This window comes from Bubalus kerabau, chromosome 15, assembly GCF_029407905.1.
Source record: "Bubalus kerabau isolate K-KA32 ecotype Philippines breed swamp buffalo chromosome 15, PCC_UOA_SB_1v2, whole genome shotgun sequence".
Classification (NCBI taxonomy): Eukaryota; Metazoa; Chordata; class Mammalia; order Artiodactyla; family Bovidae; genus Bubalus; species Bubalus kerabau.
The window spans coordinates 55,602,829-55,623,985 of NC_073638.1; the positions used below are offsets into that span (position 1 = coordinate 55,602,829).

The 21,157-nt window shown below is 46.6% G+C and overlaps 1 protein-coding gene across 1 annotated transcript; it reads left to right on the forward strand.

The window, feature by feature from the left end:
- Positions 1–8,888: 8,888 nt before the first annotated feature.
- LOC129628282 (2-acylglycerol O-acyltransferase 2-like) lies at positions 8,889–21,157 on the forward strand. Its single transcript, XM_055547697.1, has 6 exons — positions 8,889–8,979; positions 14,702–14,880; positions 17,784–17,988; positions 18,306–18,480; positions 19,545–19,744; positions 21,003–21,157. The coding sequence occupies exons 1-6, from the start codon at positions 8,889–8,891 to the stop codon at positions 21,155–21,157; spliced, it is 1,005 nt and encodes a 334-aa protein (XP_055403672.1).

The following is a 21,157-nucleotide window of genomic DNA, read 5'->3' on the forward strand; positions in this document are numbered from 1 at the left end:
TCAGTGTCTGCAAGCAGGGCAGATGACATGCCTCTTATGAGAGGTATTCTGAGCCACTGGTTAGCAACACACATCATAAGGGAGGGGACAGGATGGGAGCATAGGGCCAGTATTGTGAGCCTAACAGCTATGTGCAAAAATAGCTTTTCTTCCAACAGAAGCTAATAACACCAATAAGTATGAATGTGGTCCATCTCAAGATGCAAATATGCATCCAAGCCTGACCTAACCCTTATCAGTGACCATGTGCAAGTCACATCCCCTCCAAACCTCACTTTTGTTATCAGAGAAAGAAGCATCACAAAGTGCACCTCAAATCTTAGGAGTGGAATAGAGTTAATGAAATAATTAACCATTCTACATCTTGTGAGGAAGGGTGGGAAAGTGAAAGGCACTCGGTCATGTCCAAATCACTGGGACCCCATGGACTGTAGCCTGTCAGGTTCCTCTGTCCATGGACTTCTCCAGGCCAGAATACTGGAGTGGGTAGCTGTTCCTTCTCCAGAGGATTGTACCAACCCAGGGAATGAACCCAGGTCTCCTCCATTGCTGGTGGATTCTTTACCATCTGAGCCACTAGGGAATGTTGGGGAGCAGGTGTAATTAGAAGTCAGGTTGTATATGCTCACAGCATCTCATGATGGCCTGTTCTGACCTGATCAGGTGGGTGCGATAGGTTCCCAAGAGAAGTGGGAATCAAGAGCAATAGGTTTGGGAGGGGGAATGATGGTTTCCACCAGGGAAGACCGAGGAGGTGGCAGGTGGGCACGACCATAAAGGTAAGGCAAGATTTGCCAAGGAGATAAATTTCTGCCCACTGCAATTTTCCATTCTTGGGTAATAAACCACTGCAGACCTTAGTGTCTGAACGCAGGAAGGAGTTATTATGCCTTCACTGTTGTGGGTGGCTGGGTGGCTCTATGAGTTCCTGCACTCTCACCTAGTGTGTTCTGGGACCTGCTGACCTCTTTCCTTAGATACCTCATCTCCTCCAATTGGTCATTGAATGTCACCTCCATTGTCACATCAGCTCCACACCCCCTCTCAATCCCAATCCCTTGCCCTCCCAACTCACTCTCCTGATCACAGTCAGTTACTTCTGTTGTGGGCTTGCTTGGGGTGAAGGGCCATGAACACTAAGAGATGAATGGACAATTATGTACCCTGGGCACTGGGAGCAACTGAGGCTTCCCACTCAGTTCATTCATGAGAAGGCAGCCAACCTGTTCTAGTGTGAGGGGACAAGAGCCTTGATTTGGGCTGGAGGGCCCACTCTCAAGTTCACTCACAAAGCTTCTGGCAGAAGGCTTCATAGCCCTGCTTGTGGGCTTGTCAATTACCTGGTAGTTGCCACTCACCAGACTTCTCCAGAGCAAGCCTGTCATGAAGGAGAGACAGAGGGTGAGAGAAAGAGAGTTAGAGAGCACCACAGACCTTCTATTACCTACCTTCTGAGTCACTTGCCATCGATTCTACCTTATTCTCAGTTGGATTCAAATTTAAGTCCAATGCACACTCAATAGGAGGATGTGACACCTGGAGGTGATGTCCCTGGAGGCATCTTGCTGGCATTACCACAGTGATAGCCCAAGAGCCCTCAGAGACTAGATTAGGCAATTCCAATGCTGTGGGTGCTACTGGAGGCAGTCTGCCTGGAGGACAAAGGCTGAGATGTCCACACAGCGGAGCCCCATGTGGGGCAAAGTTGTGAGTACAGGTCAGAGGTAAGAATCATGGGAATTGTAAGAACCTGGGAATTCTGATCCCAGGCCTGGATGGGACACAGTACAAGGTGACAATCAGACTTAGGGCAGCTGGATGGGGGTTGGGGGATGGGGAGAGACTGGCAGGGCCAGAGGGAAGGAGATCCCCTCATTCACCACAACCTTGAGCCACATGAGAAGGAAGCAGACAGCGTGAACTTGGAGGAGTGGTGTCTAGTGATGAACCCACATATTATATCCACCCTGGAGTTTATGTGAACAAGGATGTGCTTTAATGTGTTAAGCACTGACACTAGGGTGTTTGTTCTGCAGTCAGCAACCCCATGGGTACAGAGAGCCAGGAGCTGCATAGCAAGGGTCCAACACTACACAGCACCTGCTACCTGACGTCCCTCTGTGTCCCCATTCTGCCCTAAGGGACTTGTCCTCATAGGAAGATTTCCCACCAACACACAGGCTGACTCAGACAGTCCAAGGAGCACAGGAGCTGTCAGGTATGGAAGAGAGGCTCAGAGGCTCTCAGGGTTGGGCAGAGCTGGAGTCTCCTGAAATCAGGCTGCTGTTGACCTGGAACAAGTTCTCAGACATCATTACCCACAGGGGACAAAGGACCTGCTGGGGTCTAACCTGGTGACAGTACTGGATGGTAATGAAGTGATAGTTGACAAGAGGTCAGTCAGCACAGATCTGTCAGCAACCACGTGGGCTGGCCAAGTCTCACCCTCTCATGTGGAATGGACTTTGCTAGGGTCAGAAGATGGGGGAGGTGGGAGTGTGGGAGTTGTGAGAGAGCAAAGGCAGAGAGGAGGGAGCGGTCAGAGCACACGTGGGTGAGATTTCGTGGTAAGAGTCAGGGTCAAAGTGAGGTTTAAGAAATAGGAGGTTAAGGTTTAGGCCTTTGTGCAGCAAACGTCTATGGAGATGGGATTGGGCAGTGCAGACAGGCCCCTGAGAATTACTGCCTTCTGTCTGGAGGAGCTACTGTCCAGTCCAAGGGTTAGAAATTCATCCCCAGGTAGGGAGGAGGCCTCGGAAGTGCTTGAGCTGAAGCATGCCATGGACCACATAGAAGGGCAGTGGATGCCTCAGGCTGGACTGAGCCTCTGTCTTAGTGACCCCACAGCAGGGCGGAGTCAGCTTCCTGAGCAGCTTGCTAGTGAGAACCTACTCTGTGCTGGCTCTGGGTGGATGCTGGGCAGGATCTCAGTGTAACTAACAATGACCTCCTCATACAGATGAGGTTCACACCAGAGGTTAAAGACCTTTCTAGAATCCTGGTCCCATTATGAAACCTGTCTGACCAGGTGTCCTGCTCTCACCTTGCCTTCTGTGTCCTCAATCTTGGCAGAATTGTACACTAAAAACAGCAATGGAATCAGCTGGGTACACGCCCCACCCACCTGACCCACCTGCTGGCTGCATGTCCCCTCACAACACTTATCCCCTCCCATCTTCACCTATAAATGCTTCATCCATAACTGAGGGTCCAATCAATGCCAGCTCTTCCTCATCTGTTCTTTTTATAAATGTTTGGAAATGGTTTTAAAAGACCTGAGAGGGGTTGTGTCAATCACCAACTAGGTATGGACTTTTTAAAAATTCCATGTCTTTCTCTCACTTCCTACCAGAGAGCCGACCTGAGTGTTTCCTTCTTCTACAAGTTGAATTGGTGCCACGTCTTTCAAGTTACATCCCTATAGAGAGCTTAGATACAAATAGATGGCAGGAAGATTCCTTCTCTCAGCTATTTTATGAGGGGCCCTGAACTGAACAAGAACAGCATCAAGCACTGGTCTTATCAGTTAATATCGGTGCTGCAGGATTAAAAGGGCCACCTCCCTCACAAGGTGTTAAAAATGTCAGATGTTCTTATTGTAGTTACCCTAGATTAGTGGGCCTCCCTTATGACTCAGCTGGTAAAGAATCCACCTGGAATGTGGGAGACATGGGTTCAATCCCTGGGTTTGGAAGATCCCCTGGAGAAGGGAAAGGCTACCCACTGCCATATTCCTGCCTGGAGAAGTCCATGGACTGTATAGTCCATGGGGTCACAAAGAATCCACATTACTGAGCTATTTTCACTTCACTTGATTAGTGGGCAATATTACCTCAACATGTTATGTTAAAGGTTGAGATTTTTATATTATTTCTTTTTTCTAACCTACAATGAACTAATCTGTTTTTAATTGCTTTTGTTGTTGATTTGGTAGTAAGTCGTGTCCAACTCTTTGCGATCCCATGAAGTGTAGCCCAGTAGGCTCTTCTGTCTATGGGATTTCACAGGAAAAATACTGAACTCAGTTGCCATTTTCTTCTCCAGGGGATCTTCCTGACCCAATGTCAATCCCGTGACCCCTGCATTGGCAGGCGGATTCTTTACCACTGAGCTACTAAAGAGGTCCATCCATTTGTAAAATACAATATAAATTACCAAAGAAATGAAGAAAACAAACTGTTCAAATCCAATTTTTAATTATTAGCTTCATACACCTAGAACTGCTTTGCCACATTGCTCTAAGGTTTCTGAGCAGTTACTCTCCACCCCTATACCTTGTCTGGAACCAGTAACAGGCAGGTCATGAACAAGGCAGGTCCTCAGACCACACAGGGGCCACACTGCCCCAGGATATAAAGTGCTCCCTGGTTCTTTACTTGTCAGGCGGTTGTGAGGTGAAGGGCAAAGAACCCTGGTGGACGGCTGAGCGGTGTACCTGGGCCAGCAGGGGCCCCCATCTTAGCCCTGATACCCAGCAGGATGAGGAGCTCTGGGAAGGAAAGGACTTGTCTGAAGTCACATAGCTGGGAGGTGGCCAATACAGGACTGGTCTCACTCTCATCCAGGGCTCTTCCAACTTGTCTTGAAGGAGGACCCTGGAAATGACTGCTACATGCACCTTCAAGAAGGAGGGGTGGTCCCACCTGCAGAGTTGCCTGCACAGGGGCACCTGATCCTAAGGTAGAGCCAGGTGGAATGTCAGCTTTGGCCACTGTAGTCCAATTCAGGACTTCTTTGAGAACCTATTTTGGTTCAACTTCTCCCTCTGCCTAATTTCACTGTCTTCTTTGCTCAAAATTTTCCAATAGGAGGAATGCAATGAATAAATTGCATTTCACAATCATGTTCACAATTCATGATAAGGAAATGGAAATCAATACCATGACCTGATATCACTCTCAGTTCCGTTCAGTTCAATTGCTCAGTAGTGTTCAACTCTTTCCAACCCCATGGATTACAGTACACCAGGCTTCCCTGTTCATCACCAACTCCTGGAGTTTACTCAAACTCATGTGCATAGAGTCGGAGATGCCATCCAATATCTCATTCTCTGTTGTCCCCTTCTCCTCCTGCCTTCAATCTTTCCCAGCATCAGGGTCTTTTCCAATAAGTCAGTTCTTTGCATCAGGTGGCCAAAGTATTGGAGTTTCAGCTTCAGCATCAGTCCTTCCAATGAATATTCAGGATGGATTACCTTTAGGATGGATTGATTGTATCTCCTTCAGTCCAAGGAACTTTCAAGAGTCTTCTCCAACACCACAGTTCAAAAGCATCAATTCTTTGGCACTCAGCTCTCTTTACAATCCAACTCTCACATCCATGCATGATTACTGGAAAAACCATAGCTTTGACTAGACAGACTCCAGTTGGCAAACTAATGTCTCTTCTTTATAATATGCTGTCTAGGTAGGTCATAGCTTTTCTTCCACGGAGCAAGTGTCTTTTAATTTCATGGCTACAGTCTCATTCTTCAGTGATTTTGGAGCCCACCAAAATAAAGCCTGTCACTATTTCCATTTTTTTCCCCATCTATTTGCCAAGAAGTGATCGGACCGTATGCCATGATCTCAGGTTTTTGAACGTTGAGTTTTAAGCCAACTTTTTCACGCTCTTTCACTTTCATCAAGAGGCTCTTTAGTTCTTCACTTTCAGCCATAAGGGTGGTGTCATCTGCATATCTGAGGTTATTACTATTTCCTTCGGCAAACTTGATTCCAGCTTATGCTTCATCTAGCCCAGGAATTCTCATGATGTACTCTGCATATAAGTTAAATGAGCAGGGTAACAATATACAGCCTTGCCGTACTCCTTTCTTGATTTGGAACCAGTCTGTTGTCCCGTGTCCAGTTCTAACTGTTGCTTCTTGACCTGCATACAGATTTCTCAGAAGGCAGGTCAGGTGGTCTGATATTCCCATCTCTTGAAAAAATTTCCACAGTTTGATGTGATCCACACTGTCAAAGGTTTTGGCATAGTCAGTAAAGCAGAAGTAGATATTTTTCTGGAACTGGTTTTCTTTTTCAATGATCCAATGGACATTGGCAATTTGATCTCTGTTTCCTCTGCCTTTTCTAAATCTAGCTTGAACATCTGGAAGGTCACAGGTCACGTACTGTTGAAGTCTGGCTTGGAGAATTTTGAGTACTACTTTGAAAGCATGTGAGAAGAGTGAAATTGTGTGGTGGTTGGAACATTCTTTAGCATTGCCTTTCTTTGGGATGGAATGAAACTGACTTTTCCAGTCCTGTGGCCACTGCTGAGTTTTCCAGATAGCTGGTACATTGAGTGTAGCACTTTCACAGCATCATATTTAAGACTTGTAATAGCGCAACTGGAATTCCATCACCTCGACTAGCTTTGTTTGTAGTGATGCGTCCTAAGGCCAGGATGTTTGGCTCTAGGTGAGTAATAACACCATCATGATTATCTGAGACATGAAGATCTTTTTTGTATAGTTCATCTGTGTTTTCTTGCCACTTTTTCTTAATATCTTCTGCTTCTGTTAGGTCCATACCATTTCTGTACTTTATACTGCCCAACTTTGATGTAATGATATCACTCTCAGTTCAGTTCAGTTCAGTCGCTCAGTCGTGTCCGACTCTTTGCGACCCCATGAATCACAGCACACCAGGCCTCCCTGTCCATCACCAACTCCCAGAATTCACTCAGACTCAAGTCCATCGAGTCAGTGATGCCATCCAGCCATCTCATCCTCTGTCGTCCCCTACTCCTCCTGCCCCCAGTCCCTCCCAGCATCAGAGTCTTTTCCAATGAGTCAACTCTTCACATGAGCTGGCCAAAGTACTGGAGTTTCAGCTTTAGCATCATTCCTTCCAAAGAAATCCCAGGGCTGATCTCCTTCAGAATGGACTGGTTGGATCTCCTTGCAGTCCAAGGGACTCTCAAGAGTCTTCTCCAACACCACACTTCAAAAGCATCAATTCTCCGGCGCTCAGCCTTCTTCACAGTCCAACTCTCACATCCATACATGACCACAGGAAAAACCATAGCCTTGACTAGACGAACCTTTGTTGGCAAAATAATGTCTCTGCTTTTGAATATGCTATCTAGGTTGGTCATAACTTTCCTTCCAAGGAGTAAGCGTCTTTTAATTTCATGGCTGCAGTCACCATCTGCAGTGATTTTGGAGCCCAGAAAAATAAAGTCTGACACTGTTTCCACTGTTTCCCCATCTATTTCCCATGAAGTGATGGGACCAGATGCCATGATCTTCATTTTCTGAATGTTGAGCTTTAAGCCAACTTTTTCACTCTCCACTTTCACCTTCATCAAGAGGCTTTTTAGTTCCTCTTCACTTTCTGTCTGACTACACAGAGGACCAGAGAAGATGTGTATCTGGACACTGCATATATTCTGCTCAAAGTCTACATTGGTGCCACAGTTCTGTGCAAAGCCTGGCACTACTTCTCTTTAGCTTATGCAATCACATACCCAGCAGTCCTTCTGGCTTATGAGTCTGTGGGAGGAATAAGGGCACAGGGACAGGGACCAGTGAGAATGTTGTCATCTCAGTCCATCAAAGTGGCTGGCTGTGGTGGTGGAAAGCAGCTTTCCATCACAGGAGATGTTTAAATCAACAAAAGAATAGAGCATGAACTTGATGAAATGGTATTTAACGACTTGTAATCATTTTCACGTATACTCACCACCATTAGGAAAGCACTGTAACCACAATAAAATTTCCAAGGCACCTAGGCCATCAGCCATGAAAGGGAGAGTTGTAAGCACTGGATGACCAGGATATTCCCTGTGTGACCACTTTGCAAAGCTCTGTGGCTACGTGGAGACTGTAGCCTGGGCAGGTGAGGGGAAGTTCAGTTCAGTTTTAGACAGGCTGTGATGGAGGTGCCAAGCAGACTGTGAGTGAGGATGGCAAGTACCCACTTACATAGTCAAATCTGGAGCTTGTGGGGAAGTCAGGGCTAGAGATACAGTTTGAAAGTGTTCGTCCTGAAGACAGACTCCATGGCAGTGAGCCTGGAGGAGGTCTCTGAGACGGGGAGGATGGAAAGAAGAGAGAAGGTCCAAGGACTGAGGGGACAAAAGGGCCCTGAAACACTTAGCCCGGTGAAGGATAAGAGACTCTATGGAGACCCAGAGGTAGACAGAGGGGCAGGAGGGAAACCAGGAGAGCGTGGTGTCCACAGATCAAGTGGTTTCAAGGAGGAGGGAAGAAACAGTTGTATCTGAGGCTGCTGAGAGGTCAAAATGAGAGCTGAGAATTGATCACTGGATTCAGCAGTGTGGAGGCCAGTGGTGAACTTGTCAAGGGCAGTTCCATGGAACGGTGGCATCTGAAGTCTGGAAGAGAGAGGACAGAATGGAGGAGAGAGCATGGGAATCAGACGGCTCTTCTGTGAGTTTTGCTGTTCAGGAAAGCTGAGGAAAAGGCAGCCAGAGAGGAGATAGATAGTGGGACCTGGAGATATTTATATGGGACCTCATAGTTCTTATTTGTAAAGGGGAACCATGGACCTGGCAGGTGAACAGAGACAATTACTGCAGCCAAATAGTTGTGTAAGTGTAAAGAGTGTGGGCTTGCCCTATACTTGCTGCTTCAATTGCCTAGTAATGGGCAAGATTTGAGCAAAGGTGATCTGGCAGATAATGTATTGCCTGAAGAGTCCACTGCACTTCTCTTTCTCTGTAGTAAGTTTAATGAGGCCAGGTGATTTTGAATATTTCACCTAGGATACTGCTCCCTGCCAGGGTAGGTGCAATGAGATTCTATGGCTGGCTGGAAATCCACCCCCGATCACCCACACTCCCACAAATGCTTAACAAGCTCTGGCAGCAACAAAAACCAGCAGGTGTCTCAGACCACAGCAGAGCTCAGAGAAGCCTCCAGAGGAAGCAGAGGAATCAGCATGGTGGAGTTTGCACCTCTGTCTGTGCCACTGGAACGCAGACTGCAGACCTTCGCGGTCCTGCAGTTGATCTTCTCTTACTTGGCCCTGTGTAAGGAAAGCTGAGATGGATTTGGGAGGCCATGGGCACCTGCCACTTTGGGTGCACATGGTTCATTGATGGGGGAAAGATACAGGTCCTAAGGTGGATGCTGAGCTCAGTGCCTGGGGATCACCTGGGATGAGGGACATCTTGCTCACACGACCTGAGGGAGATTTGCGAACGGGAATGTGTCTGACCGTCTGCCCACCTCAGCTCAGCCTGGGACCTGGGAGTTCCCAGAGGAGGACAGAGAGTCAAGTAACCTTGGGCCTGGAGCTAGAAGGATTGCAGCTGAGAAAAGGCATCCAGACCCTCTGATGCCAGGAACAGTAGCTTGTACCTTGACCCTTATCTCAAGGACAAATGGGATCCCCAGGAGAACTTTAGGTACAGGAGTGACAAAGTCCAATCTGTGGGAGACAAGCTGTAATTTTCGGATCTTCTGTGTTGGGGTGTTGGGGGAGACAGATGACTGGGAGCAGCTGTTAGCAAATCCGATTGGGTCTGCTTGTGGGAACAAGCAGTAAACACAGTAAAGCCCCTATACTGGCACTGGGTTGTGATGAAAAAAGTGTAGGCTTTATTACAGGAGCCAGTCAAGGAGTCCAGAGAGTTAAGGCTCAAAATGCCTGAAAACTCTTTGATTACCAGGGAACCGTGTCTAAAGACTGGGTGAACTAGAGATGCTGGGTGCATGATCAACTCCTAGAGAATCGTCTGATTGCTTGGTGGTGAGGTAACTTGGAGTCACCATCATCAGCCTTCTGGTTTTCCCTGGTCTGAGGTCTATGGGCTGGTGAGCAACTTCTTCCACCTGCTGGGAGTTCAATATCTTCAAAAGCGCTCAATGATGAGTCTCAATATTATCTATGGTTCTTGGGAACAAACTAAAAATCTTTGAATTTGTGGAATGGTTAAATGTTATTTATTTTCTTGATTGGGACTGTTTTCTTTCTGTGTTTATGATTTCTCTTTATAACTTTATTTTTGAAATTTGGTGAAGGCTTAGGAAGCTGAGGATTTTCTACAAATAAGAGGTAGGCAGAGGACATGAGGGATCTTTCCCAGGGAAGCTGCATAGGTCTTGCTTAATTACAAGGTCACAATCTACATCAGATGTCACCTCATAGACCCATGATTGAAAACTAGCCCCCTGATTGTTTTTGTGTTTGTACAGCCCATGAGTGAAGTATGGCTTTTGCATTTTATTTTTTATTTATTTTTTTTATGTGGAAACATTCGTCTATTTAATGATGTATCCATTTTTTTTGAGACTACCATAGAGATAATCATTAAATTATTACAGTTGAAAATGAGCCTAAGTACCTAAGACCTTTAGGTACTTCCTTGGATCTTACCACAGCCAAACAGACACACAGACCAAACAGACCATCTCATTTTCTTGTGACCATTTTGATTGACTTTGAATGATGAAAATCAAGAAATTCATGTTCCACTTTATTTTTTCTTTAGTTGTTTTCTTTCTTTTTTTTTTTGGCCGTACCTTATGGCATGTGGGTTTCCCAGCCATGGATCAACCCAGGCTCCCTGAAGTTGGAAACACAGAGTATTAACCACTGGACCATCAGGGATGTCTTTAGTGAGATTTTCAATAAGCGTATTGAGATTTTAAGGAGCTCTCAAGACAAAAAGGAACTAGTATTGTCACTGATTTTTAAGACAGCAGCAATAAAATTTATAAAATCAATGCAAAAATAGTCACACGAGATTATTTTATAGTGTTTTAAAGAGATACCAAAAATTCTGTTAAACAAACCAGTCAGAGAAAATATCTAATATAGACTAAGGTTTAATCCCTTAAGACTGTACTTGGCAAGGCTGTTTTGATCATCATTAGTTTTATAGGATATACTATATTTTTCTGAATATGCTGCTGCTGCTGTTGCTGCTGCTAAGTCGCCTCAGTCGTGTCCGACTCTGTGCGACCCCAGAGACGGCAGCCCACCAGGCTCCCCCATCCCTGGGATTCTCCAGGCAAGAACACTGGAGTGGGTTGCCAATTCCTTCTCCAGGCTTTTGCATTTTAAATGATTTTGTGCCTATGCAATATCCTCCACATTGCCTCTTGAGCCCCAGTGTCTGAAATGCTTACAATTTGACTCTTTAAAAGATTACTTATCCTGGTCTAGGGAAGCTGGCAGTGGGTGGAGAGAAGGGGCTCTTTTCCAAAGATATTAGGAGATGAATCTACAAGGCAAAATGTACAGGCCATCAGGAAAGTAAGTTTTCCCAGGAGGTAAGTAAATATTGCACATATGAGCAGATGGTTCATGCTGGCCTAGTGCAGTTCTTTGGGGAGGGGCAAAGATGTGGCCAGAAAGGTCAACCGGGACCTGTTACTCAGGACTCAGGCCCCAGCAACAAGTACTTTCCAGTGGGTTACTTGTTTAATCTGTTTCTTTCCTCTTCTCTAGAATTCACACACTCACGCAGGAAGGTAAGCTCCTTTCAGATAGTTGGTCTTGTTCTCATCTGCATCTCCATCTCCTAGAAGAGTTGATGTTGTTAAATGCTTGTTGAATGAATGAATGTTGGGATCATGATACGGACATGATAGTAGAATTGAAACCACCACTCATCCCACTAGCTTTCTGTGTGAGGTTAGCCCACCTGAAGACCCTCTCTGGGTCTCAGTAAAGTGGGGTTTTGCATCTTTTCTTCTTGGTGTTATGAGGGGAAAGAAGGTGTTTTCTTTCTTTAGGGGCTGAAAATACACCCAAGTTAGGATTTTGCCTGCTGACAGTACTTAAAGGAGAGGCCAGAGTGAGGGAGATGTTTAGATGGGGTGGGGGCAGGGGGGTGTCTTTCTGATCAAGAAGAAATGCCCACATTTTAAAATTCTTTTTTATGTCTGAAAAACAAATGCATGCTATTTTAACACATCAAAACAAAATGTGTGCTCTAAAAGTCAAAGATTTCCCCCAAATCCTACCCTACAATGAACTGCCATTAACAACTAGGTTATATTCTCTTGACTTGAATAGAAGTTCTAATTTCGTGGGTACAGAGGTTCAGTTTAGGAAGATGAAGAGTTCTGAGATGAAGGTTGATATAGTTACACAACAATGTGAATTAATTTAATTACACCAAATTGATTCTCAAAAATCATTTCACATATATTTCCAGGAGGGGGATTTCTGGGTCCTATTGTATTCTAATAGTTTTATAAGAAATTTCTATACTGTTCTCCATAAGGCCTCTGTCATGAGCCCATAATTTGGAAGGATAGAATCTCCCCGATGTTCATAATAGCACATTTACAATAGCTAGGACATGGAAGGCACCGAAATATCCATTAGAGTAATGCATAAAGAAGATGCCATAATACAGGCAATGGAATATTACTCAGTCATAAAAAGGAACATATGAACGTCATTTTCAGTAACATGTATGAACCTAGAGATTGTCAAACTGAGTGAAGATAGCCAAAGAAAGACAAATATCACATGGTATCACTTATATGCAGAATCAAAAAGAGGTACAGATTTAGTTATTTACAAAACAGAAGTAGAAAAAAACCTGTGGTTACCAGGGGATAGGGGGGAAGGATAAATTGGGAGATTTAGATTCACAACACTACTGTATATACAATAGATAACAATAAGAATCTGCTGTAAGCGCAGGGATCTCTACTCAGTGCTCTGTAATGATCTGTATAGGAAAGGAATAAATTCAAAAAAACCCAGAGTCAATATGTGTATGGGTTTAACAGGTTTACTTTCCTATACAACTGAAACTAATACAACATGTAAATAAACTATACTCTAAAAAGCAGAGACATTACTTTTCCAACAAAGGTCCATCTAGTCAAGGCTATAGTTTTTCCAGTGGTCATGTATGGATGTTTGAGTTGGACTGTGAAGAAAGCTGAGAACCAAAGAAATGATGCTTTTGAACTGTGGTGTTGGAGAAGACTCTTGAGAGTCTCTTGGACTGCAAGGAGATCCAACCAGTCCATCCTAAAGGAGATCAGTCCTGGGTGTTCATTGGAAGGACTGATGCAAGATTCTGATGCTGGGAGGAATTGGAGGCAGGAGGAGAAGGGGATGACAGAGGATGAGATGGCTGGATGGCATCACTGACTCGATGGACATGAGTTTGAGTGAACTCCAGGAGTTGGTGATGGGCAGGGAGGCCTGGTGTGCTGCGATTCATGGGGTCGCAAAGAGTTGGACACAACTGAGAGACTGAACTGAACTGAACTGAATGAAAACTTAAAAAAAAAATAATGAACTACCAAAGAGTCATTTTGATGACTAGTATATGGTAAACATATTTTACCATCATTAATATTGAAAGGACAAAACAAAGTGCTCCAAACACAACCCTGAAGCCAGCACTAGGAGGGCAGGAATTCCTGTCCGTTGTTCACGGCTTAACCACCAGCACCTGACAGGTTGGAGATGCTCTGAAGAAAGCGAGCCTCTGTGAGCCCCAAACTACTTTGATTTATGCATTTTGCTAGTACTCAGACTGGGCTTCCCCAGTGTCTCAGCAGTAAAGAAACTGCCTGCAATGCAGAAGCTACAGGAGATGCTGGTTTGATCCCAGAGAATGGCAACTAACTCCAGTATTCTTGCCTGGAGAATCCCATGGACAGTGGAGCCTGGAGGGCTACAGTCCACAGGGTTGCAAAGAGTCAGACACAACTGAAGCAACTTAGCATCCACAAATGCACTATTCAGACTGGGTCAAAAGTCCCCTCCTCCAGGAAGTTGGACATGAATGATAGTCCTGGTTTACCCTACTTTCAAGTAGACTACAGGTGTGGAATGGACTTCTTTATGAGTATGAGCAAACGGTGTTCAGTGGAGGGAGTGGAATGGAGAGGACACAATATTCTCTAACAGTGAGGCTCAATTAGCATCAGATTAAAGACAGTCCCAAAGACCACCTGACCCGGAGTCAAAACCAGGATTAGCCTGTGAAGGGACTCAGAATCATAAGTCTAGGAGGAATTGCTCACTGGGGCTGTCTCTAGTCCTGCTGCAGTCCTGATGAACAGACCAGGCATGAGTTGCCCTCTTCCTCCCTCCTTCCTTCAGCAGGACAGGGCCTGGCAGCAAAGGAAAGAGCTCAGCAAAACTAAAGAACTTGGGAGTTGTATCAGCTGAGCGGCTTAGTGTAGCTGGAACATGAGGTGCATATGATGAGTGAGACTGGAACAAGAGAGGGTTTGGGCCACCAGTGGAGAGCTTGAGCTCAGGCTGAGCTGCTTGAGCTGACCGTCAACGTTATGAGAAGTCATGGGGGGACTTTAACTAGAGGGGGAATGTAGTGGGATTTATCTATAGAAAGATGGGCTGGAGGTAGACAGGAAGTGGGCTGGGTAGAGAGAATACCTTTTCTCTGGGGTTCTAAATATTGAGTACCGGAAAGAGTTCATCCAGTCACATCTCTGTTAGGCCTTTATTGAGCACCTGGTGAATACAGAGAGAAAATGAGGTGGAGGGGGAAGACTCAAATGAGTAAGCGATCTGGTGCAGTGGAACAATGCGAGTTTGAAATTAGGCCAACTGGTTTCAAATCCAGGCTCTCAGTGTGACACGGGTGGTGTTGACAGCATTCTCTCCTCCTCGAAACCTTGGGAAGCTGGTCTCTTCCTCCTGGGAGAAGGGCTGGAATGGACAGTGTTGCTAGAGCTGGGTGTATGGGGAGAGCTCGTTCCTTCATACCTCTGACCACTAATGGTTCCTGCTTCCCTTCCCAGACTTGGTCTGCTACGTAGTCTTCATTGGCCTCCTGTTCACAAGATTCTGGATGATCAGTATCCTGTATGCAATCTGGTGGTACCTGGATCGAGACACGCCACGGCAGGGGGGCAGGCAGAGTGATTTCCTAAGACGTGGGACCGTATGGAAGTACATGAAGGACTATTTCCCCATCTCGGTGAGTAAAGGGCTGACTAGGGAGTGGTTAGGACCATCGTCCCCACGTGTCCATGTGGAAGTGTGACCCTGTGTGCAATGAGCAGAATACTGGGCTGGGAGACAGGTGATGGGCTGTCACCTCTATGTGGCTAGAGGAAGAGTCAGTTTCTGTCTGATTATGGTTGTCCGACTTCAGTGAGGTGAGGCCACTATGAGGACTGATGAATGAACAGGATTTGAGGAACCCAGTAGGCCATGTAGTGCGGCACACTTATGTATCTGACAGGTGTAAATCCCTCAACAGTCTGAGTTTGGTGTGAAGGAATCTGTAATGAAAACAAGCTTTCAGAGCATCTGGCTGACACTTTATCAGATGATGATACTGATACCCTGATAGGGAAGAAGGTGTGAGTGAGGATATAGAGCAGGTTCTTTTACTGCTTTTAAAGTGTGTGCATTGCCTCTGAGAATAGAAACAGAGCAGAGAGCCCTCAGGGTGTATCCTGCCCCTGTGTGTTTGATATGTTATGTGTCCTTGGACAGAGCTTTGCTCATTCTGAATCTCAGTTTCCCCAGGGATCCTCTAAACAGTCCAGTTCCTCCTCTTCTGTCTATCTCTTAATCTCTGATCTCTGGCTCATGGTACCTCATGTCCATTTTGTACACTGGACCCTGGACCCAGGGATTAGTCCTTAGGGATGCAGGCCCCTGAACTTTAGTGAACTGACTTTTGCTCCATTTCTGAATCCCAGACAGGCTAAACCCTTGGATGTAAGTGGTTGTGATGGTTAATTATCTAGTGGGAACAGGAAGAGGAAGGCAATGTGGACACAGAGAGGTGCCAGGCAGGGACAGGTGGCCCTCTGGACACAGGAGAGAAGAGTGTATACAGTGACACCTCTAGGAGTGGACATCATAGGTTGTAATACGGGTCTGCAACATGTCAGTTGTGTGACCTTAGGTGAGTTACACGTGCTCTCTGAGCTTCAGTTTCTTCATGTGTAAAGTGGAGATGCTGCCACATACGTCATTGGGTTGTGTGGATTCCATGAGACATCAGGTGATCCTGGGGCTTCTGAGGACAGCATCTGGCTCTCCTATCACCCCTGGAACTGTTGTCTTTTGCATATCTGGCAGAAAAACTCTGCTGAGCGTCTCTGTGCTGGTCTTATCTGTGTCTGCTCTGTCCCTCCTGTATCCAGGTTTCTCCTCCAGAGTATTTCTCGCATAGGACACTATTGACATTGTGTGAAACATATTTGTAGAAATTTCATGAGCACAGGGTTCAGGATTGTAGGCCCCTGCAGTCCGCTGGCAACAACAGATGCAGACGGCGGGCAGTACCACCGAGCGGCCAGCAGAGGGAGAGATGACACGCTCTTTCACCTCCCTGTCCTGGACTGTCCCTCAGTCCTGGACTGAGGCCTGCAAGAGGCGCTGTGGCTCACAGAGTCTGGACTCTTGTCACCTCCCAGGACAACTTCCAAGTCATCCACACACCTTAACAGAGCAGGCCCTGCAGGGATCTTCGGTGGCCGTGGATAGGGGGTTCAGGGAGTCTCTACTGGAAACAAGAGTACAGTCTTAGAGTTGTCGGGTGTTTTGTTCTGAGGCCTTACTGAGGATTGTATTCAGAGATAGCCTCTCAGAAATCTCTGAGGAGCTGTTCTAAAAGGGAAGGGAGAAGTCAGTACTTACAGGACTTTGTTGGAAAAAACAAAACCAAACCAGCCATGTAGCTAAACATCAAAACATTACTGCCAGTCAAAAAGCAGACATCTCCAGTTAATGATTTTCATGCTTTTCTACATATGGGGAGATACAAAATCTGGGCTCACTGCAGTATTTCCTGTGATGTGCATCCTCACTCTCTGTGACCAGTATCCTGCTTTCCTCCATCCTGAATTCCTTTCAAGGCCCATTGTCAGTGGCAGCTGCAGTGGTTGCTGACTTGAAGGCAGGCAAGCCACACTCCTTGTGCTGACAATTCTGCTGGGGGACTCCACTCACAGTCCTTTGCGCTGTGATTCTATGAGCTAGAGCCTAATGGTAGAGTTTCTAGAGAATTGAGGAGACTAATCTGAGCACTGGAGCTTTCTAAATGCATCTTATGGGTTTCCTAAAGAGGTATTGGTGGAGAATCAGGCAGTGTTCCCAGAGGACAACTGATTCCCCCTCATCCTGAAGATCATTTCAAGAGCAGGGTTTCTGTGTAATATATCATTATCCAGGAACAGCAGTGTCTACACAGGCCAAGCCCTGAGCAGGGGTGCAGTGCTGTGGGCAGGCTGTGACCTGGTGTCAGGGAGTGCTGCAGACTTGGCAGGACACCTCCCTGACCCCTCTCCACCCACACCTGCAGGCATCACTAGAGACTTCATCACTAGAGACTCCTCCCAACCTCTACCTTCAGCATCCTGGGGTCTCTTACACTGAGTCACAGGGACTCAGCAGTCCAGTTCTTTACCCGGGACAGAACTCTAGATACCACAAATCTTGGTGAGAGGCTCACTCCCTCCCATGATGACTCCTTCATTCTGGTCAGGCTCTGCCTGGGACAAGGTCTGCCTTCACATGGGGCAATGGCTTGTCTCCAGTCTTCTTCCCAGGAGTCCTACCTCTGCCTTGGGCACAGTTCTTCCTTCCCAAGCAGGCGGCACTGGCGTCATCCATTCGTGGCACTGTGTTCTCCGTCTTCATTCCATAGTCTCCCTGAGTATCTCCTCTGCTTCATGCTTGCACCAGGGACAAGGACCCTCAGACGGGCCATCTCTCACCACAGGACACTCAAATGGGGTGTGATAGCACTTGGGCACAGGGGACACATAGAAGAGGTCAGCACAGAAACTCAGCAGGGAAATCGGAGTGGGGTTTGGGGGGGAGTGGGTGCAGCCCTGATTCACCAGATTGCTGTCCCTGCAGCTGGTCAAGACTGCCGAACTGGACCCCTCCCGAAACTACCTCGCTGGCTTCCACCCTCATGGGATCCTCTCCACCGGAGCTTTTGCCAACCTGGGCACGGAGGGCACTGGCTTCTCCTCTGTTTTCCCAGGCATCCGCTCACATCTGATGTTGATGTACTGCTGTTTCTGGGTCCCTGTCTTCAGGGATTACATCATGGCTGCAGGTGAATTTTTCCTCTCTTTCTATCCCAGGACGATAGGGGCTCAAGACATGAGGAGGCATTTTTAAGGAGGACGGCCAATTGTCCTGTACTTCTTCCAAGTGAATGTGTAGTAGACAAGGAGATGAGACCCAAAGTAGCATTACCCGCAGCTCTGTGCTCAGTGGTGACCTCGGTGGGAGTATTGGGAAAAGGGGTAGTGATCAGTGCCTGTCATCAGGGGACTCCCAGCTGAGGAGTGGGGGATAGCCTAAGTCACATACTCCCGAACCATGCTTGCCCCCTTCACACTGTACGTGACCGCTTTCCTCTCTCCCCAGGGCTGGTCTCATCAGAGGAGGAGAGTGTTGTTCACATTCTGAGCAGGAAAAGCGGCGGCAACCTGCTGTGCATCGTTGTTGGGGGTGTCCAGGAGTCACTGACTGCCAGGCCTGGAGTCTACAAGCTGGTGCTGCGGAACCGCAAGGGCTTCATCAGGCTCGCCCTGATGCACGGGTACTGGGGAGAGGGCTCTGCGTTCAACTGGAGATTGGCAAGGATTGTAGTTTAGAGGGAAGACTGCAGAGGCAAATGGAGATCCTATTTTGGCTGGCAGAGTCTCCTTTCATTAATAATGAAGATTGTATGTTGGTGATAGATGCACTGTCTCAGGCCCACATACCCAGAGATTCTAGAAGGAAGATTTTGTAACTAAAGAGATTACATCTCAAAGATCATATTGCTGAAACCTTGCATTACATCAGAGATCTAGGAACTCTGGGAGAATGGAGCTTGGGACATAACTTAAAGCTATTCTCCTATCTTTAAACATATGTGAAGAATACAAAGCTAGCTGGAAGAGATTTTCCCAGAATGCCTGCAGATGTTTTATATCTGGAAGGACTCTCAACAGTACTCTGGTTTGTCTTATGATCCTGTAACCAGAAAGGGTTAATCTTGAATTTGTGCTGGACCTGCTTTTGTGACTTTAACCCTCATCTGCAGCTTTTGTTAATGTAGGAAGACATAATGAATGAGCTGCCTAAGGAAGATAACCTGAGTTGCCCTCCTGTAAAGGATGTAAGGAAGTGAAACTAACACATTCTCCTGCCCGAGGCTCCTCATTCTAGGGGGCATTTGCAAGGATCAAATAGTCTGCTTAGTTAGTTTCCTCACCTATATCCCAATCTATGATCCATAAAGAACTTGGCAACCTGGCCCTTTAGCATGGTTATTTGGAGGCACTAGCCTGCCATCTTCTTGGTCAGCCACTCCAAATAAAGTCCCTTCCTCGTCCCAACACTTTGCCTAAGATTCACTAGCCTATCTTGTGACAAGCAGAGCAAGCATGGACTCAGTAACAATCCAAGTGCCAGTCCTTGACCCTGAGAAGAGGCATGAGCTGCTTGAAGTTATAAAAGAAGCCCTGGCAGGTCCAGGAGACACCCGAGGCCTCCTACTTTTGCCCCAGGGCTCTGTCCTCTGTTCCAGTTCCTGCTCACTAGGTCCCTTCAGGAAGCTAGGTGACCAGCTTGTGCCTTCTTGCCCCTCCACACGCCCTCTCTCCTGTCTCCCTCTAGGGCAGATCTGGTGCCGATCTTCTCCTTTGGGGAGAATGACATCTATGACCAGGTTGAGAACTCTCCTGGCACCTGGTTGCGGTGGTTTCAGGACCGACTTCACAAGAGCACTAGATGCTCCATCCCTCTCTTCTATGGCCGTGGAGTCTTCCAGTACAGCTTTGGTCTTATGCCCTACCGCCGACCCATCACCACTGTGGGTGAGCCTAGACGCGGGCTGGGAGGGGAAGGGCTATAGAGTAAGAGGCCTGCACTTGTGCAGCAAGGAGACCTGGACATAGAGCAGTACACCCTTGACTTTGTGGAGCACGCTTTCTGGTGTGTGAAACAGACACACCGGCAAGTAACCTTATGAAAGGCAGTCCAGAATGAGAAGAGTAACAGGGGCACAACGGCCAGTAGCCTCTACTGATCACTGTGCCCCTGCCTGTGTCAGGCACCGCACTGGCTCCTTACATGCAGCGGCGTAGTTTTCCCAACAACTTGTGAGGAGGGACTCTCATCCCCATTTTATTCATTGCAAACATAGACCCACAGAAGGTAAATCACTTCCAAGAGATCAGCCTGCCCTTGGTAACAAAGTCGAGGTTTGATAAGGGTATTTGACTTTTTATTATGCAAGAGAAGGAGGGTATAATTCTGACCACAGGGTCTAATGACAGTAATTGGAAAAAGTGGATACAAGGCCTTTGCAGGTCTGTTAGAATTGTGTGTAAAGGAGCAATCAGCAGTCTCTGAAGGAGAGCCAGAGGGATTTCCTTGTAAATAATGGGCATGGGCTTTATTCCATAGACTTAGCACCATCTTTCAACTATTTGCTTTCTTCTTGAATTCCAACTAGTTCCCAAAGGCAGTACTAATAGAGCTGTTCATCTCCATCACCCAGTCATTTCTTTGTCGAGTACAGGCAACCCCCTCTATCAAATTTTCTTTGTGTTGTGTGGTGCATATTCATGAATGTTTATAGTGCTGCTCCACTAAACCATTCCCAAGAGAAGACATGGCAGCTGCTTTCTGATCCACCTTCTCCCATAGATACAAGCTCTTCCAGTCATGGCATCTGAGAATCCCAGATTCAACTTTCCCTGAGGCTAAGCGCACATCCCCAGTGTTTACTGGTACTGATTTTTCCTGGCTATGTGACCTTGAACAAGCTATTTAACCTTCCTGGGCCTCATTTCCTCAGGAGTCAAACAGGAATAGTACCAGGTTATATCCCCATAGGATTGTTAGGATAACATAAGAGATAATGCATGCAAATGCCAGCTGGCTGTATTGTTAATATATCAGAATCTTGAAGTTGACCCAACATCTTAGAATCTATAACACAAAATAGAATTGAAAGGGAGGGAGTTAGAGTGCTTACCTGCTCAGATGACCATTCTAGGGGGAACACCAAGATCCCTGCACCTTCAGTGGTTCCTACTCTGTATCACCACTCACCTCTGTGTCTTGCAGTGGGGAAACCCATCGAAGTGCAGAAGACACCTCATCCCTCCCAGGAGGAGGTGGACAGGCTTCACCAGCGCTACATAAAGGAGCTGGAAAATCTCTTCGAAACCCACAAGCTCAAGTACAACGTCCCCAGAGACCAACACTTGGAGATCTGCTGA